Here is a 20,238-nt window from a genome sequence, read left to right as displayed (position 1 = left end):
TTCAAAAGCCTACTTTAAAGCCCGGTACGTACCTTTACACAAATTTATTTTACTTGTCAAGAACACAGTTTGACCGTGTATTTCTTATGGAAAAAATGTAAAGAACCGAAAACAAGTCAATGATACAGTTTTACCATGTATTTCTTATAGCCCGCTATGTACATCTAGCGGAAATTGCCCATAAGCAAATTCCACTAGGCGTGTATATCGATTTTTGTTACTTTTTTTAATCAATTAATTTTAAAATATGAAATTGTACGCACTTAAAAATGTTTTCTTTAAATGCAAGAATATCATGCTACTTGTTACGGTCATTTAATCTTACTGGACAAACAATCAATGAAAAAATTGATGCCCTTACCACCCCAAATCACTGATAACGTCCAGAATCCATCTTTGTAAAAAACTGTTCCGACAAACTGATACCATTGATGGTTTTATTTTAATGAAGACCGCTTTAGTTGTTCTCTCCGAGTTGCGGCTTAAAAAAGATGATCTGTAGACACCAAAGTCTTATATTGTATATTCTAATTTTGTATTCAAGCTATGAGGTAAGTAAATCTAACTATTAAACAACAATAATCGCTATTGATATTGTTCAAAATGTTTTTCTAGATATCCCATGCGAATGTCGTTTTTCGATTTGGATTTGACTTCGGAAGTAATGCGGAAGAGACTTCTCTGAAAACCTCTCTTCAAATAGGAGAAGAATCTCACAACTATACTATTGGTACGCCGAAGGAAGAGTTTACTACTAATGCTCCAGTTTTGGTAGATATTTGGACACAACAAGCCAGGCTGAATACTACAGCCAATGACAAATTGGTTTTAACTCAGACGTCAATTAATCAACTGAAAAATGATTTATCTGGGGTAGTTGGTCGCAGTGATTATATAGCGGGACAGATTAAATTAATGACACGATACTTAAACAAAGTAAATATTGCTTTAGAGACCCCCGGCGTGAATCGCTTCAATATTCTTCAAGACTTTGTTCAATTAGTGGATGAGTTGCGTATACCACCAGGAGAGGATGTAGGTGGTGAACGATCTCTAGATTATACTGTAATGAAAATGGCAGTAGAAAAGCACAAATTAGTTGACCTACAAACCCAGATTGTCGTCGATGTCCTACAGGCTATTGAAACCTGGCAAGAATATGTGAAAACAAAAATGATTGATATATCAACAGTGTAATTTATATCCTTAACAGATCTGCTTGCCAGCATTGCTATGGATTTCAGAAGCAATTATATCTATTAAATAAACGTATGAACTATTATTAGTTTCTAATAAATAATAAATTGTGTTATTGTGGAATAAACGCATATGTATAATAAAGCAACGTAGGAGAGTAATTCGAAAAAAAAAATGTTGCATAGTTTGTTACCTGTTTACCTTTAAGCCCTGTATGAAATGTCGTTTCCGAGCCAATAATACAGTTTTGCCGTGTATTTCAGCAGCATATAAACAATCGATAACAACACGCCCATTTCCTTTTGGCATCGCCTCTAGCGGTGAGAGAGCGAACGCCATGAGAATTTATCTGGCAGATCAATTTATACCCCCCCCCCCTCCCTTACCAACTCCACTACCTTTCATGATCAAATACCCCTACGACCAGTGTTGCCAGTATTTTTATGGCTCTTCTCCCCAAATTAGGACGTTTTCTTCCCCAAAATTCCCTACTTTAAATTATAATTACTCACAAAAATCGCCAATAAATTTGTACAAGTTTTTGTGAAAAAAATAAAGAAATAAACTCTGCTTTTAAAGTTTTTAAATTATTACCGATAAATTTATGAGGTCAAAATTTTGACCTCCAATGAGGTCAAAATTTCGAAACACAAGTGATTGTCTTCCAAATATTCGAAAAAATGAAAATGGGAGTTCGGTCACCATGTATTTATGGGCGAAATTTTTTTCTAAATACTCAATTAATAAAATTTGGCGGTAAATAAATATAAAGGTGAACCATATTCATCATTTCTATATTTATGGGATATATTGTCCAAATTAGTGATGAACACTGATGAGAGGACAACATTTAGGCCCGAGTACTGAGGAAATGAATTCACAATATCTTAACCTGATTAAAATTAGAAAAATTAGCAATTGGTTCCCCAAAATAAAATCCTGGTTCGTTTCTAGTCCAAATGAATTTTATGAAAATCATTTTTGCAAACATTATTTATTATATTGAACGGATTTCGAAAAAAGTCCCCACAAAAATCCCCAAATTTATGGAAATCCCACCAAATCCCCAAGCCCCCAACTCAAAAATTTCGTCCCCATACACGAATAAATATCCCCAATTTGGGGGGAAATCCCCAATACTGGCAACACTGCCTAGGACACATGTGTTTTATCGAGTTATGCGCTTTACAGACTATCAGTTATTCTTACAGTGTGTCGGATCGATACGGCTTGTCGGCGATGACTAAATAATCGGTAAATGTGTTATCGATCCCATAAACATGCAGCAGTATCGACTATGCCTTCGGACTTAACTTATAATGTGCACAATATATGGGATATGTTCGACACGAGCACTGTCGTCCGGAATAACTGATAATCTGTAATGCGCTTTACAGACTATCAGTTATTCCGGACGGAATGTCGGTGTTTGTAAAGAATCTTACAGTGTGCCGAATCGATACGACTTGTTGGCGATGACTAAATAATCGGTAAATGTGTTATCGATCCCATAAACATGCAGCAGTATCGATTTTGCCTTCGGACTTAACTTATAATGTGCACAATATATGGGATATGTTCGACACGAGCACCATAGACCAATTAAAATAGAGACATACCTTGACAATTCACCATGGTTTTGTTTATTTGCAGTGCGCAGTCATTCCACTCAATTGCGCAGTCAAGTGACTCAATTTCTTTTTGGAAAACGAGAATAACCGTATAAATTAGTCAATTTGCATTACAAAAAAGGTGTGGATGAACAGTGTTTTATAACCTTTCACAATATTTGGTGTTTCAACGAGAGAACAAAGGAAAGAAAACAAATTAAAGCCAAATTAAAAAATCACTCAATTGCAGACGAAAAAGAGCCCTCTACGGTGTGCAGACAAACTACAGCGCTGTGAATTCACTTTAGATGTCTATACCTTCCTTGGTCTATGCGAGCACTGTCGTCCGGAATAACTGATAGTCTGTAAAGCGCATAAAGCGCATTATAGCAAAGACCACATCGCATTGCGTAGCTTTGCAGAATGTCCTTCAATATGCGACAGATGGCGCTAACAGTTTAAGATTTATCCGAATTGGGCAAGTATGGTTTTTGTCTAAGCTAACTGTCTTTGCTATAGCCTTGGATTCTTCGTGGTCACGGTGCAGCAAGGAAGAGTCGGGAGAAAACTAAACAGGCCGAAAAATTTAAAATTTCTATGAGATTTATTGTATGATAGCTTGCATCCGCATAACGAATTTGCAATTAAAGAAGATAAAATTTTTAACCTTCCTTAGGCGCAAAAGTTAGTTCAATATCTCGACTACAGTTGGAAAATTCAATAAAGCCAAAAAAGAGGATAAGAAATTAATATGATAGAAGCCAATCAAACATTAGCCGTTTTTAATACCTAAATATGACCAAGTACTTCTATAGTTCTATATAGATTTATCTATGTCGTTCCAATGCATGGTAGAGATTTCCACCTCCAGCACGCTCGTTCTCAAGAACGGTATACACTCTAAGATCGGGGCCGTCCAAGTTGGCAATCCATTTTGAATAAACAATGTCCACTCAATGTCCTCAAAAAGCTTGATTTCGTTCAAGTTTATTTTCAATTTGAGAGCAAAATATAGCCAAATATAAAATCGTAAACTTTGCCATTTTATTTTATTATTATAATTTTATGGGGAGTAACTAATAGGTATACAATATTCGTCATAAATATTCGTCTATACTGAAAAATCTTTATAAAACTTTTTTGAAAAATCTATTTGTTGTACTTTTTAAGAAGTTGCAAGACTTCTATTTGGAAATCAAGTTTATGAGTCTTTTCCAAATTACATACATTTGGTATGAGAGAATCGAAAAAGGCTCTCTCCGCAGCATCGTGTACACCATATATGGGTTGAGTGAATGTGGTTGAAGATCCCCTTTGCATTGGTGACTCTTGAGCAATATTACGTTGTTGGATACTATCCCGTGCCCCATTGTCAGCTACCTTTATACTATTATTTTCGTTCATACTTTCGTTTTCTATAGCTTCACATAGTGTCAAGGGCTCGTCTGTGCATATATCGAGCTGTGGTCCAGTTGTTTTAGCACCTTCCTCTTTTTGATATTTGTTGGTATTGTTAAGTGGCGTGCTGGTGGTGCAACTAGAAATGTTTGGCTTTATCTTTTTCGAAGGTGTAGGTGTGGCAGCTTTTGAAAAATCCTCAGATGTTCGTCGATCGGAAGTTCTCGTTTGAGACAATTCTTGTTTTCTCTTGCTGGCGCGTTGACATAGGTTGGAATTTTTATTTTCTGGTTGAGAAGTATTATTGCTTGTGACTGTCATGGTAGCCCGCCTATTAGGAGTTGTTTTGCTTTCCGTCACAGGAACACTGCTAGCTAGGGTCATTCTTTGTCGTAATCTTGCAGAACGAGGCGGTGGAATGTCCGGTTTTGAGTCTATTTCTGATACTTGACTTTCAGAATTTCTCGTTTCCTCCTCAGCATCCTCGTTTAATAATTCTTTTTTTACTGCAATTGTTGGCATTTCTTTCTTTAGTTGCGACACATCTTTTTCTTCTTCATTTTCCTCATCTTCGTCATCTTTTCCTTCATCATCTTCAGAAATTTCCCCCTCATTTGGTCCGCAAGTTAAAACAAATTCCATTTCCTTTCTATACATATAAGGCTTTTTTCCTTCTTCCTCTTCCAATTGAGTTTGCTTCACAAGAGCCTCTGTCATTCTACCCCATTTTGATCTGAAGTATCTGTTTACTAGATAGTTTGCAAAGGACGTTTCCCTATTTAGTTTTTCATTAAGACAATATGAATAACATTGGATACTTACTTATATTTTGCAATTCACTTTCAGATAATTTCTCTAGCTTTGGGACCAATTCCAGTGCTATCTCCTTCCAGGCTGCTTCTTTCCTGTTACGTGCGCTAAGTCCGCGGGCAAATTTTAATTTTGGATCGTAAACTACCTATATTACAAAAATTTTACTTTGTAAAATATATATTGAAAATATTAGGTTCCTTACCGGTCGTGCTTCGACAGCTTTTATTAAATCAACTACCACATATTCCATTGTGCCCAATGATGTGGAGAAAGCTAATCTTGTTTTCTTCATTTCTAAATAAGATAACTTCAAAATTTATTCCCAAATAATTCGACGGACGACGAAATGCTAAAAATGCACACATCAACAACAACACAAACACAATAAAATGCTTTGCCTTTTTCGATTTAGCACAATAGGACCTTTGCCTTTTTCGATTTAGCATAATAGGACGTTTACACGGCTTAATCTTTCTTTGTTCGCTTGAAAAGAAACATACTGAAAAAATTGAATATTTTTTTTAATAATAGCCTTTATGCTTCAAATGAAATATTTTTAAGATCAAATGATTCCTGTGAAATCTTTGATTTGAACTTTTTTGAACACATATTGATGCAAGTCTGGCAGGCATATTATTTCGCACAAATATGTTTACAACTCGCATTATTTTCGCGATTACTTTTGCTGAAGTAATTAATTTATACATGAACACAAACATTGCGCATCGATGGAGTTAACTTGTCTGCTTTAAATTAAGTTTTTTAAAAAGGTAACCACGAAATTTTGAGAAAAAAATTTTAGCTGCTAAACTACAACTTAATACTCACGTTATGGATGGAAAAGAAATATTTTATATTTCTAAATTAATTTTTTCAAAAAAGTAACCATGAAAACAAGTTGGTTTTCCGCTCGAAAACTGAACATAGTATGCGCTTTACAGACTATCAGTTATTCCGGACGGAATGTCGGTGTTTGTAAAGAATCTTATAGTGTGTCGGATCGATACGACTTGTCGGCGATGACTAAATAATCGGTAAATGTGTTATCGATCCCATAAACATGCAGCAGTATCGATTATGCCTTCGGACTTAACTTATAATGTGCACAATATATGGGATATGTTCGACGCGAGCACTGTCGTCCGGAATAACTGATAGTCTGTAAAGCTCAGTACCCACCTATACATGCTGATATTCGTTTTTCGCAGAAGCGAACTTAACAGCTGGTTTTGATATATGTTTCGAACAAAAGCGTCGGATGTTAGAAATTGGCTGCAAAACTCCAGGTAAAACTATCACCGTTACAAGAATCCGCACATATTTTTTTCCCAGTAGAATAAGAATGCCCTAGATTTCTCTTCGAAAGAACGCACTTCACTGAATTGGTTGGTATATTTGATATAGAATTTGTAGACAAATATGGTATAGAAGGATTGAGCACTTTAGCGGATTTCTTGGAGAAGACTGGGCATTTAGATTCATCCCAAAATTACGATGTCTATTGGTGTTGGCTTTGTGATTCCGGGCCAAATAAGTCTTCCAAAAAGGGAGTCTTTTTCATCGACATTGGGAGCAACTTAAAAGGAAAAAATAAAATAAAACAATGTCCTCTTACATGTCTCCCTCTCAAATTCTGTTGCTTGACTTCATGTAAAATTCTGTTGCTGTTATTGGTTGGTTTTTCTTGTGTATATGTGATAAAAAATTTAAATCAGGTAAGCCACCTGCTTTTACCATAGACCAATTAAGATATAGACAACGAAAGTGAATTCACAGCGCTATAGTTTGTCTGCACACCGTAAAGGGCTCTTTTTAGTCTGCAATTGAGTGATTTTTTAATTTGGCTTTAATTTGTTTTCTTTCCTTTGTTCTTTTGATGAAACACCAAATATTGAAAAAACATATAAAATTCAATAAATCTACACATTTTTTGTAATGCAAATTGACTAATTTATACGGTTATTCTTGTTTTCCAAAAAGAAATTGAGTCACTTGACTGCCCAATTGAGTGGAATCATAGACCAATTAAGGTATAGACATCTCATGTGAATTCACAGCGCTGTAGTTTGTCTGCACACCGTACAGGGCTCTTTTACGTCTGCAATTGAGTGATTTTTTTGATTTGGCTTTAATTTGTTTTCTTCATGAAACACCAAATGTTGGAAAAACATGTAAAATTCTATACATATACACCTTTTTTGTAATGAAAATTGACTGTTTTGTGCGGTAATTCTCGTTTTCAAGAAAAGCAATTGAGTCACTTGACTGCGCAATTGAGTGGAATCATAGACCAATTAAGGTATAGACACCTCATGTGAATTCACAGCGCTGTAGTTTGTCTGCACACCGTACAGGGCTCTTTTACGTCTGCAATTGAGTGATTTTTTAATTTGGCTTTAATTTGTTTCCTTTCCTTTGTTTTCTTGATGAAACACCAAATATTGGAAAAACATGTAAAATTCTATACATCTACACCTTTTTTGTAATGCAAATTGACTGTTTTGTTCCTAATTCTCGTTTTAAAAAAAAGAAATTGAGTCACTTGACTGCGCAATTGAGTGGAATGACTGCGCACTGCAACATAGACCAAGGAAGGTATAGACATCTCAAGTGAATTCACAGCGCTGTAGTTTGTCTGCACACCGTAGATGGCTCTTTCTCGTCTGCAATTGAGTGATTTTTTATTTGGCTTTAATTTTTCTTTCCTTTGTTCTCTCGTTAGGTTAGGTTAGGTTATGTGGCAGCCCGATGTATCAGACTCACTTAGACTATTCAGTCCATTGTGATACCACAGTGGTGAACTTCTCTCTTATCACTAAGTGCTGCCCGATTCCATGTTAAGCTCAATGACAAGGGACCTCCTTTTTATAGCCGAGTCCGAACGGCGTTCCACATTCCAGTGAAACCACTTAGAGAAGCTTTGAAACCCTCAGAAATTGTTCTCTCGTTGAAACACCAAATATTGTGAAAGTTTATAAAATACTGTATATTTTCTTGGTCTATGACTGCAAATAAACAAAACCATGGTGAATTGTCAAGGTATGTCTCTATTTTAATTGGTCTATGCTTCTACGGTGTATTTGGCTTAAATCTACTTTAATACCACGGTGGCACGGTTACTTTTGTGAATCAATTAAATTTAAAAAAGTAAATTTTACGAAGTCAATCTTACAGTGAAATTAGAAATTTATTGAAATAATATATTGTTTATTTAAGATTTTGTAAACTAATTACTAATTTAATATATAATAAAAAAGATTATAGTTTAAATTTCAATTATTATTATTGTTTTGTAATTTATAAAAATAGATACAATTTGGCAGATTAGAATCTGTAAAAAGAAAACGTTTTCCATTTATATAAAAATCATGCGCTTGTTTCCTCTTAATATTTCTCTTTTACTGTGACATATCCAGCTTGAAACAGCATATATAGGAAAGATCATTTTAACAAAATTGCAAGCCGATAGCGGTTACAGCAACAAAAATGTTGAATAAACAATAGTTCGTGTGCTTAAACAGCAGTTGGTATTTGCTAATATTTTTTCCATGAGTGTAATTAAAAATATTTCTCATACACTTTGTTTACTTTTGATACTTTTTAAGTAGTTGCAAAACTTCTATTTTAAAATCAATCTTTTTAGATTTTCCCATATTGTATACACTTGGTATAATGGATTCAAAAAACGCTCGCTCTACAGCATCATGGGGTCCATATATGGGCTGTGTGAATACATTTGAAGAAAATTTTCGCATTTCCGAATCTTGAGCAATATTACGCTGTTGGATATTATCCAACTTATCATTAATAGTTCCATTCATACTATCATTTTCCACAGCTTCACAAAATACCATAGGATCCATTGTTGACACTTCCAAATTTTGCCCATTTGTTTCTTTTGCATCTTGTTGGATATCCCCTCCAATATTAAGTGTTGCTTTTATGGTATCTTTCTCTACATATTTGTAAATTGTTTGTTTATTTGCTTCATGGGATACTACATCCTTGTCTTTTGAACCTTGGGTGGTATTAAAAACCTCAGAGTCAGAAATATTTGGTTTCATCTTTTTCGGAGGTGAAGCTGATGAAAACTCTTCAGCTATTCGACTGTGTGATAGTCTGATGTTTGTAGAATCTTGTCTTCTGGCAGGATTCGTTTTGCTTTTTTCATTATATATATTGCCAGAAGCCTTGTTTGAATCTATATTTGCTGGTGACGAAGTGTTACTATTTGATACAATCTCAGAGTTCCGAGTTTTGGGAGTACTATTCGCTAGAGCCTTTTTTTGTCGTAACCTTGCAGAGCGAGGCGGAGGTGTACTTGCATTTGAAAATATCTCTGATACTTGACTATCAGATGTTCTCGTCTTCGCTTCGGTACTCTTCGATGATGCCTCGCTTAATAATTCTTTTTTGATTGGTGTTTTCTTGTTTTTTGGTAATTCTTTCTCGACCTCGTTTTCACAATCCTGTTCTTCTTCATTCTCTTCAGATGAATCCTCCTGCCCAGATCCGCAGTTTAATAGAAACTTCATTTCTTCTTTAAAAACATAAGGTTTGGATTTTCCATTTTCTAAGTAGGGTTTTTTCCAAAGAGATTTTTTCATTCTATTCCATTTTATTCTAAAATATTGGTTTACTATATAATAAGGAAAGTATTGTACATTAGGTCCATAACTAGGAAACTCAAGGATGAGAATGAAATATCAATCTTACTTGTGTAGTCTAACTCGTCTTCAGATAATTTCTGTAGTTTTGGAACTAATTCGAATGCAATCTCATTCCACGCTGCATTTCGCATGCTACCCGTGCTTAGGACACGCGTCCTTCGGAATTTTGGATCGTAAAGAACCTTTAACAAAACAGAAATTTATTCACTAAATTAATGAAAAAAAAATCATAGGCGCCTTACTGGTCGAGCTTCAATAGCTTTCAAAAAATCCACTACTACGTATTCCATTCTTCCCAAAGAAGTGTCGAAAGTAAATTTTTTTGTGTTTTTCATTTTTAAAGAGCTCCAAATTTTGTTGATGCGACGCTATGCCAAAAAGAATATGATTTCTTGTTGGCAGATGGAAAGCATAAACAACGCATATAAATAAAACATCAGCCGGGAATAAACACAATGGAAAACGCCACATATCGCTTAATCCGTTTTAGTACAATGGGCCGGTCACACAGGATAGTGTTTTAACGGAATGTCATTCGTTCGTGTATTTAGGTTGATGTGACTCAATTTCTTTTTGAAAAAAACGAGAATTACCGTACAAATCAGCCAATTTGTATTACAAAAAAGGTGTAGATGTATAGAATTTTTTATGCTTTTACAATATTTGGTGTTTCATCAAGAAACCAAAGGAAAGAAAACAAATTAAAGCCAAATTAAAAATCATTCAAATGCAGACGAAAAAGAGCCCTCTTCGGTGTGTAGACAAACTACAGCGCTGTGAATTCACTTGAGATGTCTTATATTTAATTGGTCTATGATTATACTTTAATCCAAGTTTTAAAGCATTGATTGTGTACTATTTTTTTTTAAATTAATTGATTCAACCAAGTAACCGTGGAAAGAAACTGCGTTTCGACTCGAAAACCGAACATAATATCAACCTAAATACACGAACAAATGACATTCCGTTAAAACACCATCCTGAGTGACCGTCCCATTGTACTAAAACGCATTAAGCGATATGTGGCGTTTTCCATTGTGTTTATTCCCGACTGATGTTTTGTTTATATGCGTTGTTTAAAAAATTCCTTTCGACACTTCTAATGTCAAAAACAGTTCAATATAAGGGTAGGTACTATGTTCGGTTTTCGAGTTGAAAACCACTTTATTTTCGCGATTACTTTTCCTTAAATAATCAAAATTATAAATGAAAACAAACTTATTCCTGTAAAGTCTTGCCGAAAACTAGTGGAACAAGAAACTACGCATCAAGGAAAAGTAATCGCGAAAATAACATAGTACCCACCTTAATCTCGAACTTCATACCCACTTTTAACTAAATATTTTGACATGCATATGATCACAAAAATATTTTCTTTTCGAGTCGAAAAGTAGATCTACCCAACGGTTACTTTTTTGAATCAATTAATATTAAAAGATGAAATTGTACGAATTCAACGCTTTTAAACTTATGCTTAGTACTAAGTTCGTTTCTGCGAAAAACGAATATCTTCATCTATCTCCGTAAATAGGGTCTCAAATGCAGGGATGTTAACTTATTTATGCGAAATAATATGCCTGCCTATTTTTTCGTGCGAAAAATCCAGGGTTGTATAAATATGTGTTTAAAAATGCTCAAAAAAAAGATTTCGCATTTATTCCGCGCTAACTTTTTTATATGGAGTATAACAGTTTTTCGTGCGAAAACGTGATCTTAGTACTAGGCTTTATAGTGGAATTATGACTTTATTGAAATAATAATACATAGTTCATTTAATATATTAAAAACTGATCACTAATAATTAAAAAGTATTAAAAAATATGGTTTAAAATTCAATATTTTTTATTCTATTGGAATTTATAAAAAAGCACATACAATTTAGCAACGTAGATGCTGTAGAAGAATACGTTTTTGATTTATGTAAAAATGCTATGTTTGTTTTCTGTTAATCCTTTTAATTTGCTATGACATATCCAGCTTGAAACAGCATCCCTGCAAGCATTCCAAAGTTCCATTTCATCCTCATCGCTACCACAGACTCGTAAGTGACACTGCAACAATCGCCAATATTATTTTGCCATCACTATTGTTACAAGAGCCATTTTATATTTTGTGAAACACCAAGCACAACTAGCTTCTTATAATTTATTTAAATAAAAACGATTATGAAGTGCTGAAAACATAGTTATTTCCCTTAAAATTGTGAAAGGTATATGGGTGAACAATTTTTGACTTTCCAAATGGAATAAAGTGATAGTTTTTCAAATATTTTTCGGGACACGCTGCCTCCATTGGGAATAAAAGCACTGGCTGATAGACAACATGTAACTTGCAACTTCTAACTCAATATCAATCTTTTATTGATGCATTAAAATATGCTGAATGTGATGTGATAGTCGTATAAATGTTATATTTATGAGAATTTATAACAACAAAAATGTTGAAATAACAAAAATTCGTGTGCTTAAAACACCAGTTGGTATTTGCTAATATTTGCAGTAGTATTGTGTCGTTCCGGAATGAACTAGTTCCAATGAACGGTTCACCAAATGGAACGACCGTTACTAGTTTCATCACTTTCGTTCCTTTTCTTATTTATGTCTCATTCATAAAAAAAAACTAATTCGCTTTAAAAATACTTGGAATACGGAATATTAATCAAAACTTTTTATATTTCTTCATATAAAACGTGCTTCTTCATCACCTATTTGCTTGTAAAAGGGAATGATTGAATTGATTCAAAGGAACTAAATGGAACGAAGGAACGATATAAAGACTCTAGTTCCTCTGATGGTAGTAGACGACAATAATGGCAAATATTAAAACCGGTACGAATTATTAGAACGAGATGGAACGAAGGAACGATGTAAAGGAACTAGTTCCTTTCAAAATAAGGAACGATAAGTCCGAATCACTACGGTGAACGGTTTTGCCCAAGACTAATTTGCATTATTTTTTATGAGTTTAATTAAAAATCTTTCTCATTAACTTCGTTTATTTTTGATACTTTTTAAGTAGTTGCAAAACTTCTATTTTGAAATCAATCTTTTTAGATTTTCCCATATTGTATACACTTGGTATAATCGATTCAAAAAACGCTCGCTCTACAGCATCATGGGGACCATATATCGGCCCTGTGAATACATTTGAAGAGATTTTGTGAATTTGTGAATCTTGGGCAATATTACGTTGTTGGATATTATCCAACTTATCATTAATAGTTCCATTCATACTATCGTTTTCCACAGCTTCACAAAATACCATAGGATCCATTGTTGACACTTCAAAATTTTGTCCATTTATTTCTTGCGGTCCTACAGTTTTTTCTTTTGGATTTTGTTTGGTATTATCCAGTCTACAATTAAGCGTTGCTTTTATATTCTCTCTCTTTACAGTTTCGCAAATTGTTTTCCTATTTACTTCATGGGCTACTACTTCCTTGTATTTTAAACCTTGTGTGGTGTTAACGTTAGATTCAGAAATATTCGATTTCATCTTTTTCGAGGGTGAAGGTGATGATAACTCTTGAACTATTCGACGATGCGAAAGTCTGCTCTTTGTAGAATCTTGTTTTCTGACCGAATTCGTATTGCTAATTTCATCGTTTATAAGGCCGCCAGAAGCCTTGTTTGAATCTATTTTTGCTGGTGATGAAGTGTTACTATTTGATACAATCTCAGAGTTCCGGATTTCGCGGGGTGCCTTGGTGTTACTCATGGGTGTACTGTTCGCTAGAGCCATTTTTTGTCGTAACCTTGCAGAGCGAGGCGGAGGTGTACTTGCATTTGAAAATGTCTCCGATTCTTGACTATCAGATTTTCTCGCCTTCACTTCAGTACTCTTCGAAGATGCCTCGTTTAATAATTCTTTTTTGATTGGTGTTTTCTTGTTTCTTGGTAATTCTTTTTCGACCTCGTTTTCACGATCTTCTTCGATCTGTTCTTCCTCATTCTCTTCAGATGAATCCTCCTGTCCAGATCCGTAGTTTAATAGAAACTTCATTTCTTCTTTAAAAACATACGGTTTGTGTTTTTTTTCTTCATCTTCTAAATGCGTTTTCTTCCGAAAAGATCTTTTCATTCTACTCCATTTTATTCTAAAACATTGGTTTACTACGGAATTAGGAAAGTAGTATACATTAGGTCCATAACCAGGAATCTCAGTAATGAAATATTAATCTTACTTATGTAGTCTAACTCATCTTCGGACAATTTCTGTAGTTTTGGAACTAACTCGAATGCAATCTCATTCCACGCTGCATTTCGCATGCTACCCGTGCTTAGGACACGAGTCCTTCGGAATTTTGGATCGTAAAGTACCTTTAAGAAACACACAAATTTATAAACTAAATAAAAAAAATTCATAGGCGCCTTACTGGTCGAGCTTCAATAGCTTTCAAAAAATCCACTACTACGTATTCCATTCTTCCCAAAGAAGTGTCGAAAGTAAATTTTTTTGTGTTTTTCATTTTTAAAGAGCTCCAAAGTTTGTTGATGCGACGCTATGCCAAAAAGGATACGACTTTATTTTCTTGTTGACAGATGCAAAGTATAAACAATGCACATAAACAGAGTACCAGCCGGCAATAAACACAATGGAAACCGCCACATATCGTTTTGGTACAATGGGCCGGTCACACAGGATGGTGTTTTAACAGAATGTAATTCGCTCTAGTATTTGGGTTGATACTATGTTAGCATGCCCGCCTTGCAGACACAGGGTCGTGGGTTCAAACCTAGGGAGCAACTCTAGTTTAGCTATACCACTCTAATTTGTTTTTTTTTTTTTTTTTTGTCGATAAAGAATTTTATGTCGAAATAGCAAGTAACCGGTTTGCGGTCGTAGCGGGATAACCGGTTATTCGAGCCTAAAGTATAAGTAAACAATCGTTAATAAAACCGGTTCTACTTATCCGCTTACTTTTATATGTACATCACTAAAATGGTAAAGGTATCACCATAGACCATGGCTGAATAAGGAGGTTGAATCACGATAACAAAAACAACAATTTCCAATATGTTGTTTACAATTTTAAGAAGTCAAAATCAGCTGATAAAAGAATCGTATGGCATTGGTAAAAGTGGCAATTATTTATTCTTTCAATTGTCCTGAAAAAATAATTAAAATCCAGAGAAAAATAAAGGTTCAAATTTAATTGTATCACCTATGAGTGATTGTGAAATGGATAATTCGAACGCCGATATAAGACAAATAAGACTATAATACCCACCAAAGTTAAGAATGGAAGTCAGTCAAATGGATCTTCGCCATCTATTAACAAAAACAGTTTATGATGCAGTTTAAAAACTGATGTGCGTGGTATTTTGGGTCTGGAATATGTTATCAAGATACTCAAGTCATCTTTGAACAATTCTCCAGCTATGAATGCGCGAGTTTGTTTGAGATGCATTTGCTATGCAGTGTCATTTGGAGAGCTGCAATCACCATAAACATATGATTTTGACATCTTAAAATTTTGTCGAAATAAAAAAATTGTAATCATATGGGCCCATGATTTAACCTTCTTGTTCAGCCATGCCATAGACCAAGAAAATATAGAGACATACCTTGATAATTCACCATGGTTTTGTTTATTTGCAGTGCGCAGTCATTCCACTCAATTGCGCAGTCAAGTGACTCAATTTCTTTTTGGAAAACGAGAATAACCGTATAAATTAGTCAATTTGCATTACAAAAAAGGTGTGGATGAATAGTATTTTATAAACTTTCACAATATTTGGTGTTTCATCAAAAGAACAAAGGAAAGAAAACAAATTAAAGCCAAATTAAAAAATCACTCAATTGCAGACGAAAAAGAGCCCTCTACGGTGTGCAGACAAACTACAGCGCTGTGAATTCACTTGAGATGTCTATACCTTCCTTGGTCTATGGTATCACCTTTCAAATGAGGTATGATCCGGCTATCGGTCTAGGTTCTACGTTGATAAATGTGAATTTTCGAACCGGGTTTTTTACAAAACTGGCTATAAATCAAAAAGTGTTCGATTGGAACACTTTGGAAAAAATTTGGAAATTCACATTTTGCAAAAACACGCGAATTTTTGAAAAAAATCTTGTTAAACCGGATATGGATTTAAATCTGTTAATATATCCGGTTCTAAAAAATTTCGATATAAAAAGCGCCGCGGGCGAACTTGTTTTCTAACGGATATGCATATAAATCGGTTTATATATTCGCTTGTAAGAAGAATGTATATGTAAAGGCCGGTACTATGTTCATTCTTGCGAAAAATTTTTATGGAAACCATTATTTCGCACATAGAAAGCGGCGTTTTTTTAGGTAGCTTGGAGCGCTATTTTACAGGGAGCGATATTGGATTAAGTTGGTGGTTGTTGCTTGTTTTTACAAAATAACATTTTATTTTTCCTTGGGCAATTGATCTGCTATTCCTTTGATCCTTTGTATAGTTTCGGAACAAAAATATGGTCCGTGTTTGTTTTATAAACCCGCACAAATAGTTTTTAATAAATAAATTATTTCTTAATTCACATTGCAAATGGCGCCGTGCTATAAACGTCAGTTTTTCAACACGAAAAAACAAAGTATCACAAATGGAAAAAATTTCGCAAATTTTTCGCATTTTTTGGTTTTGTATGGAGTTTCAACGCGAAAACCGAACAGAGTACCGGCCTTAAAAAGCGACTAATGCTTAGTACTAAGTTCGTTTCTGTGAAAAACGAATATCTTCATCTATCTCCTTAAATAGGGTTTCAAACCCAGGGATGTTAACTTATTTATACGAAATAATATGCCTGCCTATTTTTTCGTGCGAAAAATCCAGGGTTGTATAAATATGTGTTTGAAAATGCTCAAAACAAAGATTTCGCATTTATTCCGCGTTAACGTTTTTTGTATGGAGTATAACAGTTTTTCGCGCGAAAACGTTATCTTAGTACTAGGCTTAAAGGCCGGTACTCTGTTCGGTTTTCGCGTTGAAACTCCATACAAAACCAAAAAATGCGAAAAATTTGCGAAATTTTTTCCATTTGTGATACTTTGTTTTTTCGTGTTGAAAAACTGACGTTTATAGCACGGCGCCATTTGCAATGTGAATTAAGAAATAATTTATTTATTAAAAACTATTTGTGCGGATTTATAAATCAAAAGGCCGGTACTATGTTCATTCTTGCGAAAAATTTTTATGGAAACCATTATTTCGCACATAGAAAGCGGCGTTTTTTTAGGTAGCTTGGAGCGCTATTTTACAGGGAGCGATATTGGATTAAGTTGGTGGTGTTGCTTGTTTTTACAAAATAACATTTTATTTTTCCTTGGGCAATTGATCTGCTATTCCTTTGATCCTTTGTATAGTTTCGGAACAAAAATATGGTCCGTATTTGATTTATAAACCCGCACAAATAGTTTTTAATAAATAAATTATTTCCTAATTCACATTGCAAATGGCGCCGTGCTATAAACGTCAGTTTTTCAACACGAAAAAACAAAGTATCACAAATGGAAAAAATTTCGCAAATTTTTCGCATTTTTTGGTTTTGTATGGAGTTTCAACGCGAAAACCGAACAGAGTACCGGCCTAAACACGGACCATATTTTTGTTCCGAAACTATACAAAGGATCAAAGGAATAGCAGATCAATTGCCCAAGGAAAAATAAAATGTTATTTTGTAAAAACAAGCAACACCACCAACTTAATCCAATATCGCTCCCTGTAAAATAGCGCTCCAAGCTACCTAAAAAAACGCCGCTTTCTATGTGCGAAATAATGGTTTCCTTAACATTTTTTCGCAAGAATGAACATAGTACCGGCCTTTAAGGCCGGTACTCTGTTCGGTTTTCGCGTTGAAACTCCATACAAAACCAAAAAATGCGAAAAATTTGCGAAATTTTTTCCATTTGTGATACTTTGTTTTTTCGTGTTGAAAAACTGACGTTTATAGCACGGCGCCATTTGCAATGTGAATTAAGAAATAATTTATTTATTAAAAACTATTTGTGCGGGTTTATAAATCAAACACGGACTATATTTTTGTTCCGAAACTATACAAAGGATCAAAGGAATAGCAGATCAATTGCCCAAGGAAAAATAAAATGTTATTTTGTAAAAACAAGCAACAACCACCAACTTAATCCAATATCGCTCCCTATAAAATAGCGTTCCAAGCTACCTAAAAAAACGCGGCTTTCTATGTGCGAAATAATGGTTTCCATAAAAATTTTTCGCAAGAATGAACATAGTACCGGCCTTAAGACGGAAAGTATTTTTTTTAACCTGGCTATTGATACAAATGAATAAATATTTCCGGTTTTAACAACTATTTGAATGTACCAGGCATGATATCAAGATACAAAGCGCCGCAGGTGAAATTTAAAAAAAAAAAATCACGCGATTTTTTTTTTTGAAAAATTTTTTCATTTTCATTGCAAACCTAATGAATATAAATCGGCAAAAATCTTCGGTTTTATGAAGTAATTAAATGAAAGAAGCAGTTATAACAACGATTTGACTGTAAAAAGCGCCGCCGGCGAAAACTTTTTTCAATTTTCTTTGTAAACCGGATATGAATATAAGCCGGTTAATATATACGGTTTTAGTGGTGATAATTTAACTATGACGGATAGGTAAAAATGTTAGCTACAAACTGGATTCAGTTAATAAGAACCTTTATATCGAGTAGTTTTTGAGTTTTGAGATGTTTTGTAAAAAACAGGTTCCAAAAAACACGTTTTCATCTGTATATCCGGAACGGATATATCGATTTATGCATAATTTGAAAGGGGTTATCATTACCAGCAATATCGGTTATGCCTTCGGACTTAACTTATAATGTGCACAATATATGGGATATGTTCGACACGACCACTGTCGTCCGGAATAACTGATAGTCTGTAATGCGCTTAGTTTTTCAGTTATTCCGGACGACAATGCTCGTGTGCACATTATAAGTTAAGTCGGAAGGCATAATCGATAGTGCTGCATGTTTATGGGATCGATAACACATTTACCGATTATTTAGTAATCGCCGACAAGTCACACACACTGTAAGATTCTTTACAAACACTGACATTCCGTCCGGAATAACTGATATTCTGTAAAGCGCATTAAACCATCATGGCTCCGTAATGCGCTTTACAGATTATCACTTATTCCGGACGGAATGTCGGTGTTTGTAAAGAATCTTACAGTGTGTCGGGTCGACTAAACAATCGGCAAATGTGTTATCGATCCCATAAACATGCAGCATAATCGATTATGCCTTCGGACTTAACTTATAATGTGCACAATATATGAGATATATTCGACACGAGCACTGTCGTCCGGAATAACTGATAGTCTGTAAAGCGCATAACGCTGTACTAAAAATAGAAGTCATTTGTACGTTTGGTACTACCTTTTTATTTGGTGAGCATTTTTCGACCATATTGGCGGCCATTTTATAAACAAACGTTAGTCTTTTTAATTGTGTTTGCATTGTTAGCAGATTGTTTGGGTTGATAGGGCATTATTTGCGAGTTATAAAGGCAATCCTTTTTGTAGCATTTGTATTTGTACAATCCTCCAGTGACACTGCAGTACAGCAACAGTAAAAATAAAAAACAAACTTTTTGGACGAATTGATCATATAAACATGACGATGGCGCGAAAAAGGGGGTTTACATTCCCAAGCTCTATAGGACAAATAGACATTGATATGTCTGCCTTTTTCAAAGCTATTGGCGATAGACCTGTAAGTTAAAGTTGTCGTAAGGCATTCCATTCGCCATCTAAAGATTTCTTTATTTGCAGATTTTGTATGATTTTAGGCCTGAAGGACGAACTGATGGAGTACGTGGTCGAATGCATGAGGGTTGGCTAGAGGTGGCCAACTTGGTGATACCAAATTTCAAAGATATTCCCGATGAGGAGCAGACTTCTATAGGTAGAGCTAACAATATCCTCAAATAATATATTGTTTTTAATATGTATACTGCATTGTTTCAGTCAACAACAGACTAAAGCCTAGATGGAAAGCCACAAAGGAGCAGATACGAAAAGCCCATCGCTTGGAAAAGAGTGGTGATCCAAATTACAAGCCGTATGCATACATGGAAGAAAACAATTTTTATATAAAAATGTTGAACGGAGAGGATAAAAGAGCACCCGCGGTTGAAAAGCCAAAACCTCCGGTAGAAGTGAAAAGGAATCACATTAGTTTGTCAGTTTTGGCGCCAATGTTTCTCGATGAATACGATGAGCAAGTGGAGACAAACAACCAGTGGGGCCATCAAAACGCTTATACAGGCAATGGCACAGAACTTGCAACAACCACGTATTACGACGAAACAGATTGGGCATTTTTTGAATCACTTATTCCTAGTGTTTGTGAGATGGATGAAAATCAAAAGATAGATTTTAAGATAGAGCTTCTTCAGATTGTCAAGAAATATCAAACTGATGAAATATAAAAATAGTCTTAAGAGCTGTGGTTATACGTATCAAATATAGATTTAAAAATATTTAATTGTTAATGAATTTGTTTATAAATAATAAATATTAACTTCAATAATATCTTGTTCGAGGACCTTGCTT

At 34.6% G+C, this 20,238-nt stretch overlaps 5 protein-coding genes across 5 annotated transcripts; 2 read left to right on the top strand and 3 right to left on the bottom strand.

Moving 5' to 3' along the window:
* The first annotated feature begins 399 nt into the window (after positions 1 to 399).
* Positions 400 to 1,304, top strand: LOC142220037 (uncharacterized). Its single transcript, XM_075288893.1, has 2 exons — positions 400 to 551; positions 616 to 1,304. The coding sequence occupies exons 1-2, from the start codon at positions 492 to 494 to the stop codon at positions 1,195 to 1,197; spliced, it is 642 nt and encodes a 213-aa protein (XP_075145008.1). The 5' UTR covers positions 400 to 491; the 3' UTR covers positions 1,198 to 1,304.
* Positions 1,305 to 3,827: 2,523 nt separating this feature from the next.
* Positions 3,828 to 5,403, bottom strand: LOC142220036 (uncharacterized). Its single transcript, XM_075288892.1, has 3 exons — positions 5,221 to 5,403; positions 5,028 to 5,163; positions 3,828 to 4,954 (listed from the first exon to the last, which is right to left on the bottom strand). Exons 1-3 carry the CDS (start codon positions 5,308 to 5,310, stop codon positions 3,957 to 3,959), a joined length of 1,224 nt encoding a protein of 407 aa, XP_075145007.1. The 5' UTR covers positions 5,311 to 5,403; the 3' UTR covers positions 3,828 to 3,956.
* Positions 5,404 to 8,186: 2,783 nt separating this feature from the next.
* LOC142220035 (uncharacterized) lies at positions 8,187 to 10,119 on the bottom strand. The gene is made up of 3 exons (XM_075288891.1): positions 9,931 to 10,119; positions 9,735 to 9,870; positions 8,187 to 9,657 (listed from the first exon to the last, which is right to left on the bottom strand). The coding sequence occupies exons 1-3, from the start codon at positions 10,021 to 10,023 to the stop codon at positions 8,603 to 8,605; spliced, it is 1,284 nt and encodes a 427-aa protein (XP_075145006.1). The 5' UTR covers positions 10,024 to 10,119; the 3' UTR covers positions 8,187 to 8,602.
* A 2,546-nt stretch (positions 10,120 to 12,665) lies between these two features.
* LOC142220034 (uncharacterized) lies at positions 12,666 to 14,247 on the bottom strand. Its single transcript, XM_075288890.1, has 3 exons — positions 14,064 to 14,247; positions 13,872 to 14,007; positions 12,666 to 13,800 (listed from the first exon to the last, which is right to left on the bottom strand). The coding sequence occupies exons 1-3, from the start codon at positions 14,154 to 14,156 to the stop codon at positions 12,683 to 12,685; spliced, it is 1,347 nt and encodes a 448-aa protein (XP_075145005.1). The 5' UTR covers positions 14,157 to 14,247; the 3' UTR covers positions 12,666 to 12,682.
* A 4,897-nt stretch (positions 14,248 to 19,144) lies between these two features.
* Positions 19,145 to 20,217, top strand: LOC142220033 (uncharacterized). Its single transcript, XM_075288889.1, has 3 exons — positions 19,145 to 19,396; positions 19,456 to 19,588; positions 19,651 to 20,217. The coding sequence occupies exons 1-3, from the start codon at positions 19,298 to 19,300 to the stop codon at positions 20,112 to 20,114; spliced, it is 696 nt and encodes a 231-aa protein (XP_075145004.1). The 5' UTR covers positions 19,145 to 19,297; the 3' UTR covers positions 20,115 to 20,217.
* The last annotated feature ends 21 nt before the right edge of the window (positions 20,218 to 20,238 follow it).

The sequence above is a fragment of the Haematobia irritans genome, chromosome 1 (assembly GCF_050003625.1).
Source record: "Haematobia irritans isolate KBUSLIRL chromosome 1, ASM5000362v1, whole genome shotgun sequence".
NCBI lineage: Eukaryota > Metazoa > Arthropoda > Insecta > Diptera > Muscidae > Haematobia > Haematobia irritans.
The sequence above is the reverse complement of the archived record's forward strand: the minus strand, read 5'-3'. Positions and strand labels throughout refer to the sequence as shown.